Here is a 26,182-nt window from a genome sequence, read left to right as displayed (position 1 = left end):
CAGGTTCCATTGGAGCGAAAACATCAGCATCAGAGTCGTTGTTACCAGCAAAAGTTGACTGCTCCTGCTTCTGATTTATAGCCCTGAATTCCCCACAAAGGAGGTGCTAGGGTGTCTCCCAATTAGCTCAGCGTTTCTAGCAGCTATTTTAGCTGAAGGCTGTTGGTGCTCTGTCTCCTTTCACCTCTCCAGAAATGTGGGAACTTGCAAACCCTCATCATCTGATTCCTCTTCCAATTCCTGAGCACTTCCCTGCTCCTCTTCCTCTTCTGAAGAAGAGGAATCCCTAAAAAATACCTACAAAAGAGAAGAATGCGTGCACGCCTGCCTGCAGAATCTCTCTTCTAGAGTAGAAATAGCTTTAAAGTCTCCTTAAGGGGTGTGCATCTGTCTGCAGCACCTCTCCTCTAGAGTAGAAAGTGGTAAGAAGCCTCCTTAAAAATGGACATGTCTGCCTGCAGTGCCCCTCTTCTAGAGTAGTAACAGCTTTAAGAAGTCTCCTTTAATGGCCTTGGAAAGAATACGTGGTGTGCTCAAGCCCTGGAGAGAAAGTGTGCAATGTCTCTCCTCTAGAGTAGAAACAGCTTAAACACCTAAAATGATGGGAAGGGAACCTGGGAAGTCCCCCCCCCCTCTATAATGGGCTGGATAGTAAATGAATCTTTCGGCACCCCAGAGTAAAAACAGATATTTTCCCTCCTCAAATTGGGAGGCTCCTGAAAAACAGATCAGGGCCCTGACCGAAAACTGGGACACTGAAATGGATTGTGGTTTACTCAAACTGCACAAGCTTAGTGGAGTGTGTAGCGAAGATGCAACTTTACTCTCAGCATTCTTTGCTCCTCATTCTCAAAAGGCAATGTTTTCCCATATTTAAACAGATGGACGTTGTGAGGAATTGAGGAAGAAACCTTGTAGGCTTGTTTGATCGTGTTCGTTAGTTTCTAAAGTCGTTATTAATTCGTATTTAAATTAGCTTACAATCCAATATCGAGCCATGCAGGAATAGTGTGAAGAGTAATTAAGAATTGAAACAATTTTTCCAAATTTTTGCAATTATTTCGTAATTATTAAGACGGGAAAGAAGGAGAGAAAAGGTGCCAGCGTTGCCTTTCCTCCCCATCCTCCTCCTCGAGATATTTTATTATCTTATTACTTATTACTTATTTTATTATTTTATTTTATTATTTTATTATTTTATTAATTTTAAGTGATTTTAATTTGTATTTTTACTAACTTAATATATTTTAATTTCATCCTGAATTTCAGAAGTTCCCCCTGTCCCGTTTGGAGGTGTTTTTAGAGCATTGGGCAATCGTGTCCGCCATTAACGAATTGATTCGTAATTAATGAAATTTTGTAAATTTCGAAATTTTGAAATCTTAAATTTCGGAAGTCCTCAGAAATTCGAAACGCTGGCACCCCCTGGAAATGAAGCGAGTTTAGAACCAATTTTTTTCTTGATCAAACAAGCCTAAAACCTTGCAACAGCATTATATCAAGTACCTAGGCAAGCAGGTACTTAGCGCACAAATTATTTAGTACAATGGGAGCTTGATTCAGGGGAGAAAAGCAGAGTTTGGACACCACCTCTTTCCAGACCCGTTTATTATTTGCTTTCCGCAAATGAAAGAAGCATTCCTTGCTCCCTCGACCCCACTCTCTTATTTTCAACCAATGAAACAAACAAGCGAACATAACATTCTTTTGAGATGAACCCTTGGAAAAGGACGGAGTCAATATTTACAATTCTAAATGTGGTTGAATAAATAACACAGGGTTAAAGGTCATTAAAAAAAGGCAGGAGATCTCAAGAACCGTCACACCAAAAGAAAAGCTGCCTCTGGAAAGTGAGGTGTCCCACAGCAATTCAGTCAGCCCTGCTGTCGAAGCATAAGTCCTGCAAACATCAGGAATATCTACAAGACGATGGCGCAAAGAATGGTGCCACTTCCAATGAAGGCAATCCAGGGCAGGATATGTTTGGTTTTCCATGTAGCAAACAGGCTCTTGTAATGGCAGAATTCATGTAGAAGTTCAAGTGTACAAGTCTCCCTCTCTTTTTGTTTTTGCTTTGTTTTACTTCCCACAATCAGAGTCGTTCAGCAGTGGAACTCTCTGCCCCGATGTGTGGTGGAGGCTCCTTCTTTGGAAGCTTTTAAACAGAGGCTGGATGGCCATCTGTCAGGGGTGATTTGAATGCAATATTCCTGCTTCTTGGCAGGGGGTTGGACTGGATGGCTCATAAGGTCTCTTCCAACTCTTTGATTCTATGATTCTATTATTATACTTGATGGGGTTGCAATATTCCCTCCAGTAGGAAAACAGAGAAAATATAATTCATCAGAATCTGTTAGTAGTAGACGGATGTGGATTTTAGAAACCTTGATACTCAATCCGATGCCTAGAACGAGGAATGGAATTTTCTTCAGCTTCCCAACCAAGCTGGTTGGTGGTCAACAGTGTCATGACACCACTAGAAAACTCCCTATCACACAATGACGTAGAGATGTCCCAATCAACTATCAAGGAGGAACAACATGTTCATGACCTACAAACCAGGGCAGAGAGATCCCAAGGTCTTGGAGGAGAGAGCAGTCAATTCCCTATCATGAGGTTGGTCGCCCTCTTTCTGCACTGGAGTGTGGGATCTAGTAGACCTTCAGGTGCTCAGATGTATGGTCTGTCATCATATACCCAAATGTTTTCTGGATATGTAAAGGCTCCAGATGGGTAAGGGGATTTTTTTTTTGGGAATAGGACATTCTGTAAGAATCAGCCAACCCCACAGGTTGCACATATGGCCTTCTGATCTTGACTCTCTGCTTGGAGTTCAGACTGCTCACAGACTTTGCTTTGTGTGTTAATCATTTCTCTTCTGGATCTTGAGCCTGTTACTTTACAGTTGAGTCCAATACAGACCCTGGTCACATCTGCAGTTTCTCCAGCACAGTAGGTCCTCTGAAGAAGTCAACCTCAACTCTGTCATGGAAGTCCAACCTCTATCTTTAGAAACATCTTCCCTCCCAGGTTGTCCAACTAAGAAGACCATTTTTTTTTCTCCCAGGAGCAGCTTGCCTGGACATATGATTGACCTCATCAGTCAATGTGAGGGATTCCTGTTGACTTAGTAGCCCACAGTGTAGCTGGTTCAAAAGCAGCATGCAAGTCCAGAAGTCCCACATCCTTGTTGGGAAGGTGCTGTGAGTCAATGGCAGAACACATGCTATGCATGCACAAAACCAGTCCTTGATGTCTCCAGTAACAATGCTCCAAGTCAAGTACCAAGTGACCTGAGAGTTGCTGAAGGCCAGAACAAATGACACCAAGCTTGATGATCCCATTGCATCTGGTTTCAACAGTCCAGGGGACTACATTTCGGAATCACCTCTCGGGACACAACAAACGCTTCAAAAACCTGCTTTTGAAGCAGGATATTGGGCTCTGGAGTTGAGATGACTCTAGATTCTGAAGGTCTACCTGGAGGGAAGATGTATTTCTCAGGGTGCTACTGGTACAGAGCCATTTTTCACCACCAGTTTCTCATCAGTCTTTTCTCCTGAAGGCTTTGGTCGCAAAACAATGCATCCCTTTCCATCAGCCTTCATTTACTGGAAGCAGAGCTGGCTCTTGGTGTGAAATCCACCGATGCAAGAACAAGATGCTCTCTTCCCTATCAGGCATAAATTAACTACGTACTCAGATACATTTACAAACATCTCCAACCTCAGAAGAACAAAAAGAAGAACCCATCCAGATGCATCTCTTCTGGTCCTGATTATTTTGGTCTCAGCGTTCCAGTAAATTGCCCTGTTTGAATTGATCAAAGAACAAGGTTTTCCCCTTCTTCTTAAAAAAGAAAAATCAGACCAGCAAGAGTTTTCATCCTTAATCCAGAGTCTTGGGTGGTTCCTCGTTTCTTGCTTTCCAGCCCACCTCTCTGTCTTTCAGTCAGTTGCTTCCAGATCTCAAACCAGAGAGGAATCGGCTTGGAAACTGGAACATCGGCGAGTCTTTGGGCTGCACTTGGTGAGCATGGAGATCTGGGTACTGAAGTTGGTGCCATTACTGCCCAAAGACGGGTGGTGATACTTCATGTCGGAGCCAAGGAACCTCTCCATGTGCCACCTGCGCCACTTGCGCTTTAGCTCAGCTTGGACCTGAGGAAGAACATCAAGACAGAAGGCATTAGAGTCCTAGATTCAGAGAAGAGACCCCAATTTATTATTTATTGATTGATTTCATTTATAGCCCGCCTTCCTCCCCCTTAGGGGACTCAAGATGGTTTACAATTTCAGTACAATCCAATACTGGTAAAATCAACAGTAAAAACAATAATATACCCCCTCCATTAAAATGGTTAATAATTAGTTAATAAACACATTAAAACAGTAAACAGATTAAAACATATAAAGTGCATAGTTCCATTCGTCCAAGATCCTTGTTCATAATCCATATTCAAACCACTGTGATCAATTTTCTGTGTTGAAATAGTGTGATTTTATATTGTTTTATGTGTTTATTATTTTTTTGGGAGCCCCCAGTGGCACAGTGGGTTAAAGCACTGAGCTGCTGAGCTTGTTGATCGAAAGGTCGCAGGTTCGATTCCGGGGAGCAGCGTGAGCTTCTGCTGTCAGCCCTAGCTTCTGCCAACCTAGCAGTTCGAAAACATGCAAATGTGAGTAGATCAATAGGTACCGCTCCGGTGGGAAGGTAACAGCGCTCCATGCAGTCATGCCGGCCACATGACCTTGGAGGTGTCTATGGACAACGCTGGCTCTTCGGCTTAGGAATGGAGATGAGCACCACACCCCAGAGTCAGACATGACTGGACTTAATGTCAGGGGACTACCTTTACCTTTACCTATGTGTTTATTTATATTAGTGCTTGTATTTTATTTTTATCTTCTTTATATATTTACTGCTGTGTTTTTTTGTTGTGTATTGCTTTATTGTATTGTTTATTTATTTCTTTATTTACAGTATTTATATTCCACCCTTTTCACTCCGCAGGGGACTCAGGGCGGATTACAATGTGCACATACATGGCAAACATTCAATGCCAAAGACATACAACAGATATAGATAGACAGTCAGAGGCTATTTAACTTTTTCTGGCTGCCAGGGGAGCTGTCGCTTTCATCGTCCATCTGCTACACTGATGAAGTACTTCCGCATTCCCCGCATGCTTTGCTGGAGTGCTTTGCTGGAGTCTTTTTTATGGCCTCGTAAATTAGTTAAATTGGCCTCCCCATACATAGATGGTACCTAATTTTCCTACTTGACAGATGCAACTGTCTTTTGGGTTGCAAAGGTCGACAACAAACTACACAATTGGTCGGAAGCTCACTCCGACCCGGGCTGGCTTTGAATTCATGACCTTTTGATCAGAAGTGATCTTAATGCAGCTGACACTCAGACAGCTGCGCCACAGTCCCAGTGCTGGGCTTGGCCTCATGTAAGCCGCCCCGAGTCTCCTTGGGGAGATGGTGGTGGGGTATTAATAATAATAATAATAATAATAATAATAATAATAATAAGTCGAAGCCTGTACATAGTCACTCATTCTTTGAATGCTTGTGTGCAAAGCCATGTCTTTAACTTTTTCCTAAAAACTAGAAGGGACGAGACCTGCCTGATATCACTGGGGAGGGAGTTCCAAAATGGAAAGACCATCACTGAGAAGGCTCTGTCTCTCATCCCCACCAATCGCATTGGGACCGAGAGTAGAGGTTGGGACTGAGAGCAGGGCCTCCCCAATTATCTTAAAGTTCTCGTAGGCTCATATGAGGAGATATGTTCTGACAGGTAAATTGGACTGGAACCATTTAGGGCTTTATAGGCCAAGACCAGCGTTTAAAATTGGGCTCAGTAGCAAATCAGCATCCAGGGGAGCTGATGCTCCCTGTATTCTGCTCCCATTAGAAATCTGGCTGCTACCCATTGGGACTAATTGAAGCTTCTGAACAGTCTTCAAAGGCAACCCCACATAGCCCACATTGCAGTAGTCTATGCAAGATGTAACAAGAGCATGGACCACCGTGGCCAAGTCAGACTTCTCAAGGTACGGGTGCAGCTGGTGCACAAGTTTTAATTGTGCAAAAGCTCCTCTGGTCACCGCTGAAACCTGGGGCTCCAGGCTCAGTGCTGAATCCAGGAGGACTCCCAAACTGCAAACCTGCATCTTCATGGGGAGTGCAACCTCACCCAACACAGGTTGTAACCCTATACTCTGTCTGACCTTTTGACTGACCAGGAGGACCTCCATCTTGGGCCTTCCAGTCCAATCCATTTTTCACAATACACAGCCCAAGCACTGAGAATATCTGAGACAGTCTCATTTGTAACTGTTCTAATGTGCCTCACTTGGAGTCCTATGCTTTGTACTTAAGAAACTAATGGGCAAGTTAAATTGCATTCAATCAATGGATTAGTTATCAAAGCAACTAAAAGCCAGATGATTAATCAGCTAAAGAATTTTAATTGGTGTGCAATCCTAGAGGGAAAACTTTCATCAAAGGATGTCCCCATCTTACCTCTCCATTGAGGAAGCAGTACAAGACGGCCACCACAAAGCCCTAAAAAGAGAAGAAAGACAGAGAATGAGAGCGGGAGCCGTGAAAACAGTATTACATTATCTTCCAAAACAAATTAAAATATGGACCCTTTTACCGGAGTTAGCTGTTATTCCCATTTTAGTGGATAGTGAATGCATACTGGTTTTTGGTCTGAACTTCAGAGGAGTTATTGAGGATGTGGAATCCATTTTGGGGATAGGGCTCAGTCCCTTGAAAAGCTCTTTTAAACCTAAAGCCTGGAGCAGGTTCACCACTCAATTGATCTGGAAGCTATCCAATGCCTTTTGGGCCAATTCAACCCCAATTTCCATGTATTCGGCCCATGAGCTGGATGATTCCCACTTTCGCCATATGCAATACATATAGTCGTCCTCCCACATTTGTGGATGTAACTTTTTTTGGATTTGATTATTCATGGATTTGATTAATACGTTCTCTCTAGGAATCTTTCGGTCCATGGCAAACTTCTGGCAAAAGCTGACCACAGAGTTGTGCTGCAGGACAGAGAGATTATCAAGGAATCTGTAGTGGACTTTAGCCATTGAGTCACAATGGAGGACTCAGAGATTCCTACAGAGGTGTTTTCTCAGGAATCACACACACACACACACACACACACACACACATTCTTTTTTCTCACTTTTACAGGATCCTGAGCCTGAAACTTCAGGAAATGTGGAAGGCCGACTGTACAATCTGAGGTGCAAGCTGAACTATAAGGAAATGGTTTACCTGAAAGGACCCCAAGACCAACTCAAAGATGAACTTGACTCCTACGACTTCCTTCTCTACTGCATCCGGGAAGAAGGCAAACACGATATAGTGGATGCCAAAGAGCGGGATCAACAGAAGGGTGGATTTTGCAAGTCTCCTGAGAAGAAAGAAACAAAAGATAAATGGATCCACAGAGGAGAAAGGATTTAAAGGGCAGCATGGAGGTACACCTATCCACTTTCAGTGTATCCACACTGCAGGGTTATTGAAGTTTGGCACCACTTTAAATGCCATAGCTCCACCCTGTGGAATGCTGGGATTTGTAGTTTGGTGAGGTAATAGCACTCTTTAGTAGAGAAGGCTAAAGATCCTTCAAGAATCTCATGGTTTCCTAGGGTGGAACTACAGCATTGAAAGTAGTATTGAACTGCTATTAATTCTGTAGTGTGGATTCACCCTTTACATCAGCCGGACTAGAAGCCTGGACAGCACATCAAACTCTCTAGAACTGCATATTGAAGGCAAAAGCCTGTTCACCCCTGCAAAAGAGAAACCAAGCAGAAAACCTGCTTTTTATATATGCAGAGGTCTTCTTCTCCACAAAAATAAAAAAGAACTTGTGATTCTATACTATGGACAGAGCAGTCTTTGCTAGTCATAAAGTGCAGCCATATCCAAATTGAAGAATCAAATACCTGTGATGGCTTTTCTGCTGCTGCAAACACGTACAGTCTACACCTATTTGCAGCACCATCAATGGATGGAACACTTGACTGAGTAGCCTACCACAAATCTAATGTCACAGAGCAATTATCTTCCACCTCCTTCCTAATGGCCAAGTAAGGATTCAAACCCAGGTCCCCAGAATTCAAGCCCAACACTCAAACAACAACATCATACTGGCTTTTAATTTAATTGTCGAGTTATTGTTTTTTTAAAAAGGTATATCCTGATCCTAAAATGTTCCAGGGGACCCCAGAAATGGGAGAAAAGTGTCCACCAGGATCTTAGAGGGCACATGAAACCATTGGGAGGCATGTTTAACTTCAGAAAGGCTAAATGAATCCATTGGTGACCCCATAAGTTTCCTAGGGTTTTCTTAGGCAAGGAGTGGTTTTATCAGTTCCTTCCTCCGAAATATAGCCTATAGGATCTGGAATTCATTAGCAGCTAACCATCCAAGTATCAAACAGGACTGACTGGCCTATCTTCCAAAATAAGATGGAATCTGTTGTCATCAAGGCACTTAGGGACTACGTTAGAGAGTTTTGGGAGAAAGCCAAATAACTCTTTTTTGTGGTCAGGAAAAGAGCAATTTGAGAAGTCTGAAGGGGCTGTTTAACACAATCATATCTTGGCTACATCATAGAGGTCCATGCTGTCTACTCTTTCCCTAAAAAACATCCTTGCTGTGACTTTACACATGCTTTGTGTCCTTTTGCTCCTTTGGGAGGCACGTTGGACCCCAAAAAGGCTAAATGAATGTGCCTTCAGATAATTCATTGGTGATCCCATGAGTTTCCTAGGGTTTTCTTAGGGAAGGAATATTCAGAGGTGGTTCTATCAGTTCCTTCCTCTGAAATATAGCCTATAGCATCTGGAATTCACTGGCAGTTTCCCAACCAAGTGCCAACCAGGGCTGATCAGCCTATCTTCCAAAAGCCACACCAAGGACAGTTTGTAGGGAAAGAGTAGACAGCATCAAGGCATTTAGGGACTACATTAGAGAGTCTTGGGAGAAAGCCAACTCACTCTTTTTTGTGGTCAGAAAAAGAGCAGTTTGAGAAGTCTGCAGGGACAGCTGAACAGAATCGTATCTTGTCTACATCACAGAGGTCCATGCTGTCTACTCTTTCCCTACAAACCATCCTTGCTGTGACTTTACACATGCTTTGTGTCCTTTTTCTCCTGACATTCAGAGCAGTGGGTTTCAGTTCTCCTCTTCCAAAGCCACCATCTCATTAGTTCCTCTTGTTTTGCCCCAGCTGGTGGCCATATTCATGGCTTTATGGGTCAGCAAAGGACCCTTGTCTTCCTCTTTTCCCCACCACCGCTACATTGCTTCTCAATTTGGAACAGAAGCTAGGATCAGAAGGTCCACAGGTAATGAATATCTAATTGCTGGTCTGCAGCCGGACTTGCCAATCCTATGATGAGGCCTGGAGTCATTGCTTCCACCCTCTTAAGAGCGCAGTGTTAGTTTCCGTTATGATGACGCCACCCAAATTGAGGACATTTTTCCATATGCTGATTTAATCAAAGCTCTTCGGAGCTGTGCTATCTTGAGTTGGAAACAGGAAGCTGGTGCAGATGTTCAATCTAAAGAAGTTATGTAAGGTTCGTTGTTGTGTGCCTTCAAGTCATTTCTGATTTATGGTGACCCAAAGGTGACCCCATCATGGGGTTTTCTGGGAACTTGACTAAGGTCATCTAAATCAAGCAGGAAATCAAACCTTGGTCTCCAGAGTCATAATCCAAGCTCAAATCCCACATGCAATAATCCCTACATCATACGATGATCTGAGAACCAGCATGGTGTAGTGGTTTGAGTGTTGGGCTAGGATACTTGGAGGCCAGGGCCTGAATGCCCGCTCAGCCATGGAAACCTATTTAGTGGGTTGGTTAAATAGGTTTGTTGGTTTAAAAAATAAACTACAACATCAATAAGCATGTCTAGATAGATAGATAGATAGATAGATAGATAGATAGCCTGTGAATCTGAATTCATGCCTTTCAGTGCCTAAGATCACCCAAAAGATTTCCATGGCTAACCAAGAATTCATGGTCTCCAAAGCTGTAGTTGAACACTCAAACCACAATTATTTTGTGATATAGGCACTCTTTCACATGCTATTTAAATACACTTTCTACCCTCAATGACATTGACAAATTGGAGTGCGTTCACAGAAGGACAACTAAGATGATCAAAATCTGGAAACCAGATTGAAACCACAGAAAGCAAACCTGCTCATAATGGGGAACCTGTGCGTAAAGAGGGACTATATAATATTTTTGGATCATGCTTGACTGCAAATAATGAGAACTATGGAAACTAAACCCACAGGGAAGTGGGGCTGGGCTTACCTACACAAGACAACCCCCTTAGCCTCATCTCAAATGGAAGACTGTCTGTCTTCATGATGCACAGCTACTTCCAGTCAGGGTCCCATCATATTTTGGTTTAAGCTAGCTTTTTTCCATTTCAGGCAAAGTTGGGGGTTATTCCAGATTTTTCTGGAAACTCTGGAGTATCCCATGGCTTTGGAGCACTCTGGAAAGCTGGATTGGGTTCAATTCAAACTGGTCTACTGTTCAAATAGGACATTAGCACTATTCCTTTCCCACTGTGCTCGTCAGATAATCTCCCTTTCTTCTTCCTGGTCATGTGGACATCCATGCCATAGTAAAAAATGTCTTCTACATCAGTGTAGATGAGTCCAATGTAATACTTTTGGATCACAATTGACCACAGGTAAAAGGAACCATGGCAAGTGAACTCATGGACAGGGTGGTGGCTACTGTATTGTTACTATTACCAATCAAACTGAGCATCACCTTCTCCTGTAGGGCATTCCTTCAGAGAAGCCACCTATTCATTGTTATTATTGGGAGCAAGGCTCTTGTGCAACGTGAAGGAAGCTTGACAAGCTAGACTCTTCATTAGAGTGAGAGGTCCCCAAAGGCACGAAGAGCTGCTAATGAACTTTAAGAGCTCTTTGCTTTCATACATGCAGGTATGATGGATCCAGATCAGCCTGACAGCTTTGATGGAGCTCCCTGACAATTATTGGCAGGTGAAGGTTAGAACGTGGCATTCACTGGAGCTCCCATTGCCGGGCTGGCAACCCCCCCCCCCCGAATTGTTTGTGAAGGCTGATATTAATGGGAGAATATCATGAGAGTCTTCTAGCATGAGAACCAAAGTTTAAGAATTTGAGCCCATAACTTGGAAATGTAACTTGGATCACAGTTACCAGAATTCACCAGTTGCTATGGCCTAGGTAAAGGTAAAGGTTTTCCTCTGACATTAAGTCCAATCGTGTCCAACTCTGGGGGTTGGTGCTCATCTCCATTTATAAGCCAAAGAGCCGGCATTGTCCATAGACACTTCCAAGGTCATGTGGCCAGCATGACTGCATGGAGCACCCTTATCTTCCCGTCGGAGCAGTACCTATTGATCTACTCAAATTTGCATGTTTTCAAATTGCTAGGTTGGCAGAAGCTGGAGCTAACAACAGGAGCTCATGCCAATTTGAACCTACAGCCTTTCGGTAAGCAAGTTCAGCAGCTCTGCGGTTTAACTCACTGAGCCACTGGAAGCTATCTGGATTTTAATGATGAACCTCTTTTGAGAAAGCAGTTCAGAACTTTGGAAAGCTCCTTTAAAATTGAGACAAAGGATATTATACAACACACACACACACACACACTTCTAAAATATTTTGAAATCATAGTTAATCAGAGCTCATCACACAACGCAAGGAGATCCCCGCCCTTTTCATCTGTCATGCTCCATTACTGAAATGTTTTGAAAATGTTAAGAAACAAGGGGGAGAGACGATGGCAGAAATGGTCTCCTGTGCTTAGGAACTGCGTAGAAATGGGAGAAAAGAGTAAAAATCACGTAGGATGGGATCGGCCAGATTCGCCAGCATTGAATCAATTTGGTGACATGGATAAATTGGTGTTCCTATGGGCCTTTTAAGAAGCAGTGATGCCCTGGTAGTCTCAAAAAACCCAGCCTCTTGATCCTTGCCTTGAACTGTATTTTTTAATTTTATGTATTCATTCAAGATTGAGCTACTTCAGGAGATCTTTACTTTGGTACCTTGAAGTTCCCAAACCCAAAGACTCGCAAAATTTTGATTTTTTGCTATTTCAAAGGGTTTGATAAATCTCAAAATGGATGCTTTCAAGAACACAATGACGTGGGATGGGGAATGAGGAACTATGCGTTTTGTTTTATAACATTAAGGAATACAATGTGAAGGCAGTGTGATGCTTCTCTCACACATGAGATGAAGTGCTGTCAAGAATGGATTCACCTTCCCATGACATACAAGTCACCAGCAATTCTCCAATGTATAGTATAAACCATCAAGGGTGCTAAGATCTTCCAGAGAGGCCCTGCTCTCAGTCCCTCCACTTTTGCAGTTGAGTCTGATGGGAACGAGAGACAGGGCCTTCTCTGTGGTGGCCCCCCGGCTATGGAACTATCTACCGAATGAAGTTAGGCCTGCCCTCTCCCTCCTGACCTTCAGGAAGCAATTGAAATCCTGGCTTTGGAATCAGGCATTTGCAGTGTCAACGGAGACCGGTAAAGACTAAAGTTATTGGACAATGTTTTTAACTTGGCAAATGGTTTTATATTTATTTATTTAGTGTATTTGTATACCGCCTTTCTCAGCCCGTAGGCGAGTCGTTTTAATCCTACATGTATTTTTAACCTATTGTTTTATGTATGTTGTTTTAGATTATTTATCGTTTAGCGTTGAATTTTTGCTGTTAGTCATTCTGCGTCCCTCCACGGAGGTAGAGAAGAACGGGTCCTAAACGTTCTAAATAAGTAAATAAATATAAATAAATATTTAAGGCTAAAGATGAGGTGGAGGTTCAGATGCAGAAAAACCAGCCGCTTGAGCAAATTGGACTTACGAATACTGGCTTGTTTCATTTCGTCCTACGTAGGGAGAGTGCAGTTTCTGGACCAGGATCCGGATGATGCGGATAAAGAGAACAAAATTTATCTGTTGGGGAGAGAAAAACAGAAGGGAAAAAGGGAATCAAGACTTTGCCACAAACCTGGATGCCCAAGACATCTAAATGTGAAATTTCCTTGCAGGACCTAATCACAAACACTCACAATATTATAGGTATGGCCACTTGCTCAAAAGTAAAACGGAATTACTGTGTTGCGAAACGGCGCATGCCTAAAAATTGCGCCACCAGCATTATTTATTCATTTACAGCATTTATATTCTGTCCTTCTCATCCTGAAGGGGATTCAGAGCAGATCATAGAACACATACACGGCAAACATTCTACGCCGTTAGACATACAGGACAGACAGACAGATAGAGGTATATGTCGCCATTTTTCCAACTTTGGCTTCCTGGAGGTTATGCTCGATTCCAGCCATAGGGAGGTGCTGTCGCTCCATTCTCTAGGATGATAAGACTTTTTGATCACAGGCTTTCCTTCCTGTTCTTTGATCGCCGGCTTTTTTATAGTGATGTAAAATACCTCCATGCTTAAGGGGTGCCTAATTTCTCTACTCACAGCTGTTTTCAAACTGCTTAGGTGGACAGTAAGCTAGGCTGAAGGTCAGGTGCTCACCCTGACCCAGGCTCGTATGGCCAACCTTTCGGTTGGGAAAGATCAATTGCTGGTGGTGATTAACCAGCTGTTCTTGTTGGGGTTCAGCCTGCGTTTGAATCTGAACCTGATTCTCTGATTGCTGAACCTGAACCTGATTCTCTGATTGTATTTCCTGATGCTACTGAACATGTATTTTTCCCTGATGGTAATGAAAATGTTGATTCTGAGGTCAGTGGCTTGGAAAGTGAAACTGTTTCAGAGCCAAGCGGTGATAGCTCTCCAGAGGAGTTAACACCTGGCCTCCTTAATGAGGATAGAAAAGGACAGATTTGGAAAAACAGGAGTGAATCGCAGAGTCTGCGAAGGTCAAGCAGATTAAGGGAAAAGGAAGCACAGGTTTCAAAGCCTGGAGGCGTGTCACGAAATAGTTTCTTCAGTTTTAAGTGCCTCTCGCCGGGTTGTCTCGTTAGATCAGGCATCGTTTAGACTGAGGCATTACCGTGGCAGATTTCCCTGTTTCCCGTGGCCTACATCCCAAGAGGCTTCTAGTGCTTCAAGTACGATTAGTGGTTTGCTAACTGGTTCCAGGTTCTTACAGTGTTGCTTTTGGATGTTCATGGATATTCCTGACTGCTGAATTTCACAGTGGCTTTTTGACTTTGCATTTTCCTCTATTTTGTAACCATTTTTCATCAATAAAAAGGGATTGTTTTTTCCTCACAGTCAAGTGTGGTGGATTGTTATCTTATGGTCTCGGTTCCTGCTCTGGGTTGCAACAGTTCTAAATGTTTGGAAATCTTTGCTTTAAGATCCCTTTGCATGCAGTAAAACACCTATGCGTACAGACTCAGAAAAGGGAAGATGTTCAGAAGTAATACACATCCAGGGTGGCATTTTTCTGGATTGCCATAATGAAAGAACAAGAAACATAGACACAGGCAGAGAGAGAGAGGGAGAGAGAGAGAGAGAGAGAGAGGACACATACACACAGAGAGAGAGAGTTCAGTGGATTGCAAGGTAAGGCATGACAGGACTGCAGCCATCTTGGGCCGGACATCAACCTACTTGGGACTCTGCATTACATAACATCTCGAGTAGGGTGATGTCAAGCCCACAGTGCATAGCTATGCACAACGCCGAGGATCCAGACCGGCAAAGAGGCTCCATTAGTCAGGAGGAACCCAGGTCAGAAGAAGAGTCATGTTTATAATGGGGAATCTCCATGGTTCTCTAATGCTATGGCCTCAAGACAGAAAAATCTAAAGGATTACAACATTTTAATTGAGAAAATCCTTTTTTTCATATACAGTATCAGGTATGGACAAATTTTGGCCCTCTCTCCAAGAGTTTTGGACTTCAACTCTCACTGGCTGTTAGGAATTGTGGGAGTTGGAGTCCAAAACACCTGAAGGGCTGAAATTTGCCCATGCATGATGTAGAGGCACCTTTAGGCAAGGCTCTGCTTGCTATTGATAAAAACAGATACATTACCAATATAGAAACCAAAATGGGAGTCTTGATGATCCACCAGTAATGAGATTCGATTAAGTCCCAGCAACTGAAATGAAAATATTAAACCACATATAAAAAGCTTATCCTTTTTGTGATTGAAAGTCTGATGAATCTCTGAGGATGGAAAAATATGACTTACAAAAATCCCAGCTCTGCAAATGTGTGCAAACTTTGGTACAGAGTATAGGACATAAGTCTTTCAGATTGCAAAAAACCCAAACATTCGATTAAGGTACAGAGCCAGCAAACAAACAAACAGCTTGTGATTGTCTTCTAACCGAAGTAACAGACTTATAACCCTATGTGATTAAATTTGGAAAACTTTCTGTTCTTGGTTTGAAAGTGTTATTTCCTGTTTAATTGTGCAGGGTTTATTTTGAAAGTAGTTATTATACTCCAGAAACATTTGTTTTTGTGGCTGCTACAAACTAGGTTGAATTGGTTGAGACTCAATGAGATATTTATTGAAACAACTAGAGCAAAATGTGCTGCAGGATGATGTTCTTCCCACAGAAACAAGGTTTTTGCAGTTTAATAAACTTTCCTGATGTTTTTATGATAGAACCAATTAGAAAATGACATTTATAATATTGTGTCCAATTCTGGGCATAACAATTGAAGAGAGATATTGACAAGCTGAAATGTGTCCAGAGGAGGGAGACTAAAATGATCAAGGGTCTGGAGAACAAGCCCTATGAGGAGCGGCTTAAGGAGCTGGGCATGTCCAGCCTGAAGAAGAGAAGGCTGAGAGGAGATATGATAGCCATGTTTAAATACATGAGAGGAAGTCATAGGGAGAAGGGTGCAAGCATGTTTTCTGCTGCCCTGGAGACTAAGATCATAGAATCATAGAATCATGGGCCATCCAGTCCAACCCCATTCTGCCAAGAAGCAGGAACATTGCATTCAAATCACCCCTGACAGATGGCCATCCAGCCTCTGTTTAAAAGCTTCCAGAGAAGGAGCCTCCACCACACTCCGGGGCAGAGAGTTCCACTCCTGAACGGCTCTCATAGTCAGGAAGTTCTTCCTCACTCTCCTCTCTTGTAGTTTGAAGCCATTGTTCCGCGTCCTAGTCTCCAAGGAAGCAGAAAACAAGCTTGCTCCCTCCTCCCTGTGGCTTCCTCTCACATATTTATACATGGCTATCATATCTCCTCTCAGCCTTCTCTTCTTCAGGCTAAACATGCCCAGCTCCTTAAGCCGCTCCTCATAGGGCTTGTTCTCCAGACCTTTGATCATTTTAGTCGCCCTCCTTTGTACACATTCCAGCTTGTCAATATCTCTCTTGAATTGTGGTGCCCAGAATTGGACACAATATTCCAGGTGTGATCTAAACAAAGCGGAATAGAGGGGTAGCAGAACAATGGCTTCAAACTACAGTTTCACTATACAGTTTCACTATATAGCATATCCTCAAATCCAAGACTAAATCCAAGGAGATTCCATCTGAACATTAGGAAGAACTTCCTGACCGTGAGAGCCATTCAGCAGTGGAACTCTCTGCCCTGGAGTGTGGTGGAGGCTCCTTCTTTAGAAGCTTTTAAACAGAGGCTGGATAGCCATCTGTCAGGGGTGATTTGAATGCAATATTCCTGCTTCTTGGCAGAATGGGGTTGGACTGGATGGCCCATGAGGTCTCTTCCAACTCTAGGATTCCATGATTCTATGAACAGAAATCGTGTTACATAAGGAAATTCAATTACATTATGGTCCTAACCTTACAAGGGACAAAATCACCTCTTTTGTGACATAGTTCTATCCTTTTTGTTATTTCTCGAGTAATGGATGTGGACTTACTAAATGATAGCAGAGGAAGACAGCATTGTCCAAATGCTGATTTATATTGATTTGCATGTCACCACTTTATGCTGTATTGTTGAGTTTTGATATGGAACAGAAGATTGTGGCCAAGGTCTTGGATTTCAGGATATACTGTATAGTGAACCTGTGTAATCCGTTGCAAGTACAACACCTTTCTTGTCAACTCCAAACCCACCTTTTGAACTACAATAGACAACAAGGGGTATAGAAGGGATGACCAAGAAGCATCTAGATATGTTACTATGCTTTGGATGTCCCAGAAGATGGTGCCAATGTTGAGCATCCAGAACATAAGAACATATGCCACTCTGGCACTCAAAACTATTTTGTGTGTGCCTTCACATTGTTTTTGACTTACGCCAATCCTAAAGCAACAGTATCACAGGGCTTTATTTTAAGATCGGTTCAGGAAGGGTTTGACTTTGGTTCCTCTGATGCTGAAAGAGTTGATGTGTCCAACGTTACTCAGTGGGTTTCATGGGCAAGAAGGAATTCAAACCCCAGTTTTTGGAGCTGTATATGATGCTAAAACCTCTTCACTGGTGATTCCCAAACTCCCATCCTTTAAATCAGTGTTTCTCAACCTGGGGGTCGGGACCCCTGAGGGGGTCGCGATGGGGTTTTGGAGGGGTCACCAAAGACCATCAGGATACGCAGTATTTTCTGCTGGTCATGGGAGTTCTGTGTGGGAAGTCTGGCCCAATTCTATCATTGGTGGGGTTCAGAATGGTCTCTGATTGTAGGTGAACTAGAAATCCCAGCAATTACAACTCCCAAAGGTCAAGGTATATTTTCCCCAAACTCCCCACAGTGTTCATCTTTGGGCATATTCAGTATTCATGCCAAGTTTAGTCCAGATCTATCATTGTGCTTTCTGGAGATAGGTGAACTACAACTCCCAAACTCAAGGCCAATGCTCACCTAACCCTTTCATTATATTTTGCTGGTCATGGGCGTTCTGTGTGCCAAGTTTGGGTCAATTCCATCTCTGGTGGAGTTCAGAATGTTCTTTGATTGTAGGTGAACTATAAATCCCAGCAACTACAACTCTCAAGGTTCAGAGAATGAAAATACATCCTGCCTATCAGATATTTACATGACGATTCATAACAGTAGCAAAATTCCAGTTATGAAGTAGCAACGAAAATAATTTTAGGGTTGGGGGTCATCACAACATGAGGAACTATATAAAGGGGTCGCGGCGTTAGGAAGATTGAGAACCACTGCTTTAAATGTTTGGGACTCTAAGAACCAAATAATCATATCCAAATAACCATTTTTATGAAATATTCTCTCTAGATACAGAACACCAAATGTTATAAGGGATTGTTCTGTACATGTGGCTTTTTCATGGCCTTCATGAAAACTGTGCATCCCCCTATATCAGTGGTTCTCAACCTGTGCGTCCCCAGGTGTTTTGGTCGACAACTCCCAGAAATCCCAGCCAGAAATCCCAGCCAGTTTACCAGCTGTTAGGATTTCTGGGAGTTGAAGGTCAAAACATCTGGGGACCCCTAGGTTGAGAACCACTGCCCTATAAGTTGGGTTGCTGTGAGTTTTCTGGGCATTCTCTCCTGATGTGTCACCCACATCTATGGCAGGCATCCTCAGAATTTGTGCGGTCTCTTAGAAACTAGGACAAGTTAAGTCCTACTTGCAACATACCCTATATATTGGGTTGTTGTAGGTTTTTTCGGGCTATATGGCCATGGTCTAGAGGCATTCTCTCCTGATGTTTCGCCTGCATCTATGGCAACCATCCTCAGAGGTAGTCACCTCACTACCTCTGAGGATGCTTGCCATAGATGCAGGTGAAACGTCAGGAGAGAATGCCTCTAGAACATGGCCATATAGCCCGATAAAACCTACAACAACCCAGTGATTCCAGCCATGAAAGCCTTCGACAATACCCTATATATTGTTGGACAGCAAGCCCCAGCATTCCTCACCCTCGGCTGAAGACTCGGAAATTCTTACACTGGTCCTACACAATCTGAAATAATCTGAAACCTGTCATGAGGTTAGGAAACATTTGCTCACTTACCCAACATCGCCCTCATGGATCTTAGTGGCGGTCCAGGCGGAAGTGAACAGTGTTGGGGCCCCTGTCAAAAAAGGATGAAATATCTCATGAACTGACTTGGTTTCAGGTATGATATGCTGCAAAATGAGTGTTCAAATCAGATTAACAGCCCTTGTCAAAAGCAATGAGCAAAGCCAAAGCTGCATCTATGTTATGGAATGAATGCAGCTTAGCCTCACTCTAATAGCCATGGCTCAATGCTATGGGATCCTGGGAGTTTTAGGATGTCTTTTCCCACAACAATGACAAGTAATGTGCATCAGGTATTAATTAATGCACAAATATGCTGCTATGTATTTTTCTCTCTTCTGATCTCTTCTCAATGAAGGGCTTTCAAAGAGGGAGTGAAAACCTTCCAGAGAAAACCTTGAAGTCTGAGAAGAGAAGGCTGAGAGGAGACATGATAGCCATGTTTAAATACACGAGAGGAAGCCACAGGGAGGAGGGAGCAAGCTTGTTTTCTGCTTTCCTGGAGACTAGGATGCGGAACAATGGCTTCAAACTACAAGAAAGGAGATTCCATCTGAACATTAGGAAGAACTTCCTGACTGTGGGAGCTGTTCAGCAGTGGAACTCTCTGCCCCGGAGTGTGGTGGAGGCTCCTTCTTTGGAAGCTTTTAAACAGAGGCTGGATGGCCATCTGTCAGGTGCTTTGAATGCAAATATCCTGCTTCTTGGCAGGGGGTTGGACTGGATGGCCCATGAGGTCTTTTCCAATTCTTTGATTCTATGATTCCATGATACTATGAATTACGTGGACTTAAAAAATCTTGAACAACATATACAGTAGTATGTCTCAGTTAACCAGTACTCATGCAACTTGAACTCTGAAACAACCACCAACAAAAATCAGAGAAGTCATACTTTGAATAAATATTGAAAGAAAATCAATTTTAACGCCATTGAACAAAAACCGCATGTTGCATCCATAGAGCTGCTTTTATAATGCAGTAAAACTGTGTTGCATTAAGTTTGTCTTTTATTTGGCTTAGTTTGTTTTTAATTGCAATTTTTCAATCTTAATATCAACCCAATACAAAATGTATGGTATAGTATGGGGCATGGTATTAGATAGACCTATTTTTTTTTTAAATATTAACTCTCAAGCCACCAGAAACTGTCTGACATCTACTAATCCCTATGGGTTCTGGTTAACTGAAATTCTTCTCTCTCTTCTCTCTCTCTCTCTATAATTTTTGAGTGGTATCAGAAGTCATATCTATACAGAGCTGAAGGAGAAATTAGTTTTGGCCATCCCTGGAATATACCTATGCATTTCCTTTGAAAACTTGTTTTATTACTTGGTTTACATGCACAATCTTGGGCTTTTTCTGTCAAAGAGTGTTGACACCTCACCAAACTCCCATGACTTCATTGCACTGAGCTATAGCAGTTAAATTGGGCTCAACCTGCACTCATCCTTCAGTGCAGATGTACCCTAAGAGATTTCTAAGGAGAGCATAATAATCAAATCTGCAAATAATCAATTACACAAAAGTTCAACCTACAGATGTGAAGAAGAAGAAGAAAGCCAGAAAGAGAAGACTTACCCCATCCAATCAGGATGTACCACCAAAAGTACTTCTTCTCTGAAAAGAAGGAAACCACCAAAAGCGTATGGAGATACAAGCCTTCGACCAGGAGCCAAAAGAAGTTGGCCATGATGCCATATTGGAAGAAAACCATCGCTGCCTTGCACCCAATCTGCAAGTCAAACAAAGTTTTGCTAAGAAACGGAGCTGGATAAGATGGTTTTGTATTTGTAAATTATGTATTTTTCTCTCTTCTGATATATTCTCAATAAAGGGATTTCAAAGAAGGAGTGAAAACCTTCCAGAGGAAACCTTGAAATCTGAACTACACGGACTTAAAAAAAATATTCTTGAACAACATATACAGTAGCATATCTCAATTAACCAGAGCTGCAATATTTAAAACTGATATTGTACTATGCTAATAATATAATATATTGTATGTATATATGTCTTGTAAGCCGCTCTGGATCCCCTTCGGGATGAGAAGAGCGGCATATAAATGTCGTAAATAAATAAATAAATAGCTTGGTTAATTCTATAATTTAAAAGAATGTCCATGGCATCCATCTTCACATTTCTCTAGACAACACACAATAACAAAGCCAGCGGACCTGATGGGATCCCTGCTGAAATCTTTAAAGAGCACAGACCTGAGCATAAATAACCAAAGTTGGCAGCATATGTGGATAAAATAAGTAAATGAAAGAGAAACAATGAAAAATATGATGCTACATAAGGAACATAGCAAAAGCTATATGACAACATTAAATGCAAACATATTTTTTAAAGGTAAATATTCCTATACTCCTCTATAACAAAGGATCTCAAGGAGATATGCCTATAAAGCCCTAAACGGTTCTGGCCCAACTTACCTGTCCGAACGTATCTCCTCCTATGAACCAGCTAGGACGTTAATATCATCTGGGGAGGCCCTGCTCTCGATCCCGCCTGCGTCACAAATATGTTTGGTGAGGACGAGAGACAGGGCCTTCTCAGTGGTGGCCCCTCGGCTATGGAATGCCCTTCTCAGAGATATTAGATCAGCCCCTTTTCTGTTAGCATTTTGTAGAAAGTTTAAGACCTGGTTATTTGAGCAGGCATTCGAAAAGGAAGTGTAACAAATACTGGAACATGAAACGACTGGATGACAAGATTGGGTCTTGATTTTAACTAAGATTTTAACTAAGAGATGCCATGAGTTATGTAGTATTCACTTTGTAATGTTTGTATATTGATGCTATGGTTTTTAATTGTTTTAATCTGTTTTATGATGTCCAAGCATTGAATTTTGCTACTGTAAACCGCTTTGAGTCACTCGAGGGCTGAGAAAAGTGGTATATAAATGGAGTAAATAAATAAATAAATATGCAATAAAATCAGTCCATCAAACAGCCCTTCAGATATCCTGGACCCAAGTCATAGAGGGCTTTATGGATCATAACCAGCACATTGAATACATAAGTGCATCTACACAAAAGACTGAATGTAGTTAGACATCGCTTTAACTGCAGGGGCTCAAAGTTGTGCAATCCTAGAAATTGTAGCCAAAGAGTGCTGGATCTTCACCAAATTACAACTCCAAGGATGCCATCACATTGAGTCATGATAGTTAAAGTGGTATGAAACTGCATTAATTCTAGATGCACTTATGTAGTAAAAAGAGAGAGAGAGAGAGAGAGAGAGAGAGAGAAATATGGCTAGGTTCCATACTTCTTATTTCATTTACAGTGTAGTTCAGGCCTTAAAGAGAACAAAATGTTGTCTCCACCCAGTTACAGACAAATCAAAATCTAATTCTTTGCTAATTTCATTCTCAAGAGAAACAAGAAGCAATTTCTGGCATTTTTCTTTTCACTGTGAGGAAATCTAAAGTCCTCTGTTTTCAGTGTTTAGCATAAGCAACATCTCTATCATATAGTATTCTGCCCAGGAAACAATGCACTTTTTGTAGCAATAATGCCATTTTCTATGCCTGGAGTAGCAATTTTGGAGTAAAAAAATGCAATTTTCTGTACACAGAAACCACAAATGATTTTTTGTCACATAATTCCTGAATTGCAAAGGTTCTCATCCATAAAAGATTCTCTATCTTAGTGTTTCCTCCAAAAAAAAACCAAAAAAAAAAAAAACTCCACACTTTCTTCAATTATTAGAATTGAGGGATTTTTAAAGTATTATTTCCATCTCTATATGCAATGCATAAAGTTCTCATTCCTCAAGAAATGCATTGACAATTATCATAAGACGAAGGAGGCGCCTTGGGAATGCACAGCCCTAACCCAGCTCTGGAAATACCTGTCATCGTTGTCAACAGATGTAAAGAAAGAATGGCTTCAGGAAAGAAAGAAGACACTATGTTTTTCTTGCAAAAGTCAAGGATAATTTGAGATGCAGATGGCGCAAGGCAAATCTTGCTGCCAGGCACAGCATTGAGTGGAGGCAACAAAGCTAGAGTTGGATGGAGGAGAGAGGAGGCTGGGAAGCCTTCCAAAAACCAACTGTGGGAAATCTATGGGGATGGTTGTGTGCTTTCGGGAAACATTTGGGGTGACCTAAAGGGGAATCTATCACAGGGTTTTATGGAGTTGAGAGAATATGACTTGCCCAGGGTCACCCAGTGGATTTTCATGGCTCAGTGGGGATTTGAACTTTGATTTCCAGGCTTGTAGCCCAAAACTCAATTCACTAGTCTAACATGCAAGCTACTATGTCACACTGGTTCTCACAAATGGCAACTGTGTAAATCCTACTCAGCAAACAAAGGTGCAAATGATTGGAGAGGATTTAGGGCAGTGGGGGTTGGGACCCCCGGGGGGGTCGTGAGGAGGTGTCAAGGGTCACCAAAGACCACCAGAAAACATAATATTTTCTGTAAATCATTAGGGTCCTGTAGGGGAATTTTGGCCCTATTCTATCATTGGAGTGAATCAGAATGCTCTTTGATTGTAGGTGAACTATAAATCCCAGCAACTACAACTCCAAAATGTCAATATTTTCCCCAAACTCCACCACTGTTCACATTTGGGTATATGGACTATTCCAGTATTTTCTGTCGGTCATGGGAGTTCTGTGTGCCAAGTTTGGTTCAATTCCATCGTTGGTGGGGTCCAGAATACTCTTTGATTGTAGGTGAACTATAAATCCAACAATTACAACTCCCAAATGTAAAGATCTATTTTCCCTAAACTTCACCAGTGTATACATTTGGGCATATTGCGTATTCATGCCAAGTCTGGTCCAGATCCATTATTGTTTGAGTCCACAGTACTCTCTGGATTTAGGTGGACTACAATTCCAAAACTCAAGGTCAATGCCTACCAAACTCTTCCAGTATTTTCTGTTGGTCATGGGAGTTCTGTGTGCCAAGTTTGGATCAAGTCCATCACTGGTGGAATTCAGAAAGCTCTTTGATTGTAGGTGAACGATAAATCCCAGCAAGTACAACTCCCAAATGACAACTCCTCCCACCCCAACAGTATTCAAATTTGGGCATATTGGGTATTTGTGCCAAATTTGGTCCAGTGAATGAAAATACATCTTGCATATCAGAGATTTACATGAAGATTCACAACAGTAGCAAAAGTACAGTTGTGAAGTAGCAACAAAAATAATTGTAGGTGAACTATAAATCCCAGCAACTACAACTCCCAAATGACAAAGTCAATCCTCCCCCACCCCCACAACCCCTCCAGTATTCAAATTTCAGCGTATTGGGGATTTTGTGCCAAATTTTGTCCAGTGAATAAAAATACATCCTGCACATCAGATATTTAGATTCATAACAGTAGAAAAATTACAGTTATGAAGTAGCAATGAAAATAATGTTATGATTGGGGGTCATCACAACATGAGGAACTGTATTAAGGGGTTGCGGTATTAGGAAGGTTGGGAAACACTGATTTAGGGGGAAACCAGCTTACTAAGTATTCACGTGAAAGTGAAAACAATGGAGGGCTTTGGAGGGGTGATAAGTTAATTGGTGACTTCGGATATTGCAAGTTGTGGTTAATGCATTCCGATCAATGCATTACCATATGATAATGTATTTTGTCCTACAAATGTCCCTCCTGTTGAGGATAATAAGCTTATTATCTGTCTGCAATTTGGGTTTTCCCAGTGCATCATCCTAAGATAGACATCTCTTCTGTAATGGGAAGAAAACCTCTAACTAGTTTCTTGGACCTTCTCCCACTTTTGGTTGGAAATGTATTAATTCTGACCATGGTTCACTCACTCAGCTGAATGTCAACACACAAGTACAATAGAATAACCCACCAGGAACCAGACAATTTTGTGTTTGTCCGTAAGAGGGTTGTCTGTCCACGTCTCTAGGATCTGTAGGTCCTCCAGTGTGACTTTATGGTCAGTTTCCATGGTATTGTCCTGGAGGACCTCACTTTCCAGCAGACGTTGACCACTATATTATGCGGGAGCACTGAGAGATTCCTAGAGATGTGTTTACCCGTATCAATTTCTAGATCCTCTCATGTGACTTTATGGTTGACTTTTGCCAGAAGGTCCTCCAAGGTTGTACTGGGAGACCTAGAGATTCTTAAAGAGGCCATATTAATCAAAACGGAATAATCACATCTGCAAAAGTTAGACCTGCAAATAGGTAGGTCTGAGTGTAGTTTTACAAAGGTTCAAGCTACTAACATCTGATAATATAGGTAAAGGTAAAGGTAGTCCCCTGACATTAAGTCCAGTCATGTCTGACTCTGGGGTGTGGTGTTCATCTCCATTTCTAAGCCGAAGAGCCAGCGTTGTCCGTAGATACCTCCAAGGTCATGTGGCCGGCATGACTGCATGCCTAAAAACGTCCCTCCTGTTGAGGATTATAAGCTTATTTTTCTGCCTGCAATTTGGGTTTTCCCAGTGCGCCATTCTAAGATTCTGTAATGGGAAGAAAACCTCTAACTAGCTTTCCATTCCAAGAACAATATCTGACTATTCTTTCTTTTGATCAGAAAGCAGAAGGTGCCAACAGAAGGTGAGCTTCAAGTTTGGAGCTGGAAGTTTGACCAGAATCAAACCGAGAGACTCACAGCTGGTAGTTTGGCTCTTAGCTCTCTTGTGCCAAGTCAACCAGGCTTGTCAGATGGCACAGAAGCAGCAGGACGATGCGAGGGCATTTGAGGAAAGACATGCTTCTGGGCTGGCGCAATGGAGCTTGTGACATTACCGCCTGTTTGGAACAGAGTGGATTTGTATAGCCAATTCTTTCTGGTGTCCTTTCCTTGCCATCGTTGCTCGTGGCTTTCTTGTCCTCCCCCGCATGATTAATTATAGCCTGGCATATTTGCAGAAGGGCACGTTTGAGCTCCGAATTGGGAGTCACAGCATGTGAGGGCTCAGAGGTCATCTAGTCTCACGTCCTGCTTTAATTCAGTTGCAATATTCGAAGTTGGTGATCAGAAGAAGATGTGTTTCTCTATAGGAAAGGCACATTGTCAATTGAAAGAGATTAAGCGTGTATCATTCAGTCCAAGGTCAAGAACATGATGAAAAATGCGGCAGAAATACAGAGGCTATCCATAGTTGAGTCATTCAGTAATCCAAGAGTTGTAAATCTGTCACAATCATGGAAGCTACGCCAAGAGCTGAGAGCCAGGAAAGGT

General features: G+C 42.2%; 1 protein-coding gene across 1 annotated transcript in view; it reads right to left on the bottom strand.

Moving 5' to 3' along the window:
* Nucleotides 1-1,590: 1,590 nt before the first annotated feature.
* Nucleotides 1,591-26,182, bottom strand: part of LOC132779027 (vasoactive intestinal polypeptide receptor-like) — a 142,136-nt gene continuing 117,544 nt past the window's right edge. The window contains exons 7-13 of the mRNA XM_060782673.2: nucleotides 20,580-20,733; nucleotides 18,991-19,051; nucleotides 15,102-15,168; nucleotides 12,948-13,039; nucleotides 7,311-7,449; nucleotides 6,537-6,578; nucleotides 1,591-4,160 (exon numbers count right to left, since the gene is read on the bottom strand). Coding sequence (XP_060638656.2) covers nucleotides 3,969-4,160; nucleotides 6,537-6,578; nucleotides 7,311-7,449; nucleotides 12,948-13,039; nucleotides 15,102-15,168; nucleotides 18,991-19,051; nucleotides 20,580-20,733 — 747 coding nt within the window. The 3' untranslated portion in view covers nucleotides 1,591-3,968. The remainder of the gene's footprint in view (nucleotides 4,161-6,536; nucleotides 6,579-7,310; nucleotides 7,450-12,947; nucleotides 13,040-15,101; nucleotides 15,169-18,990; nucleotides 19,052-20,579; nucleotides 20,734-26,182) is intronic.

Source organism: Anolis sagrei, chromosome 6 (genome assembly GCF_037176765.1).
Source record: "Anolis sagrei isolate rAnoSag1 chromosome 6, rAnoSag1.mat, whole genome shotgun sequence".
NCBI classification, from domain to species: Eukaryota; Metazoa; Chordata; class Lepidosauria; order Squamata; family Dactyloidae; genus Anolis; species Anolis sagrei.
This window is presented reverse-complemented; position numbering and strand designations above follow the sequence as displayed.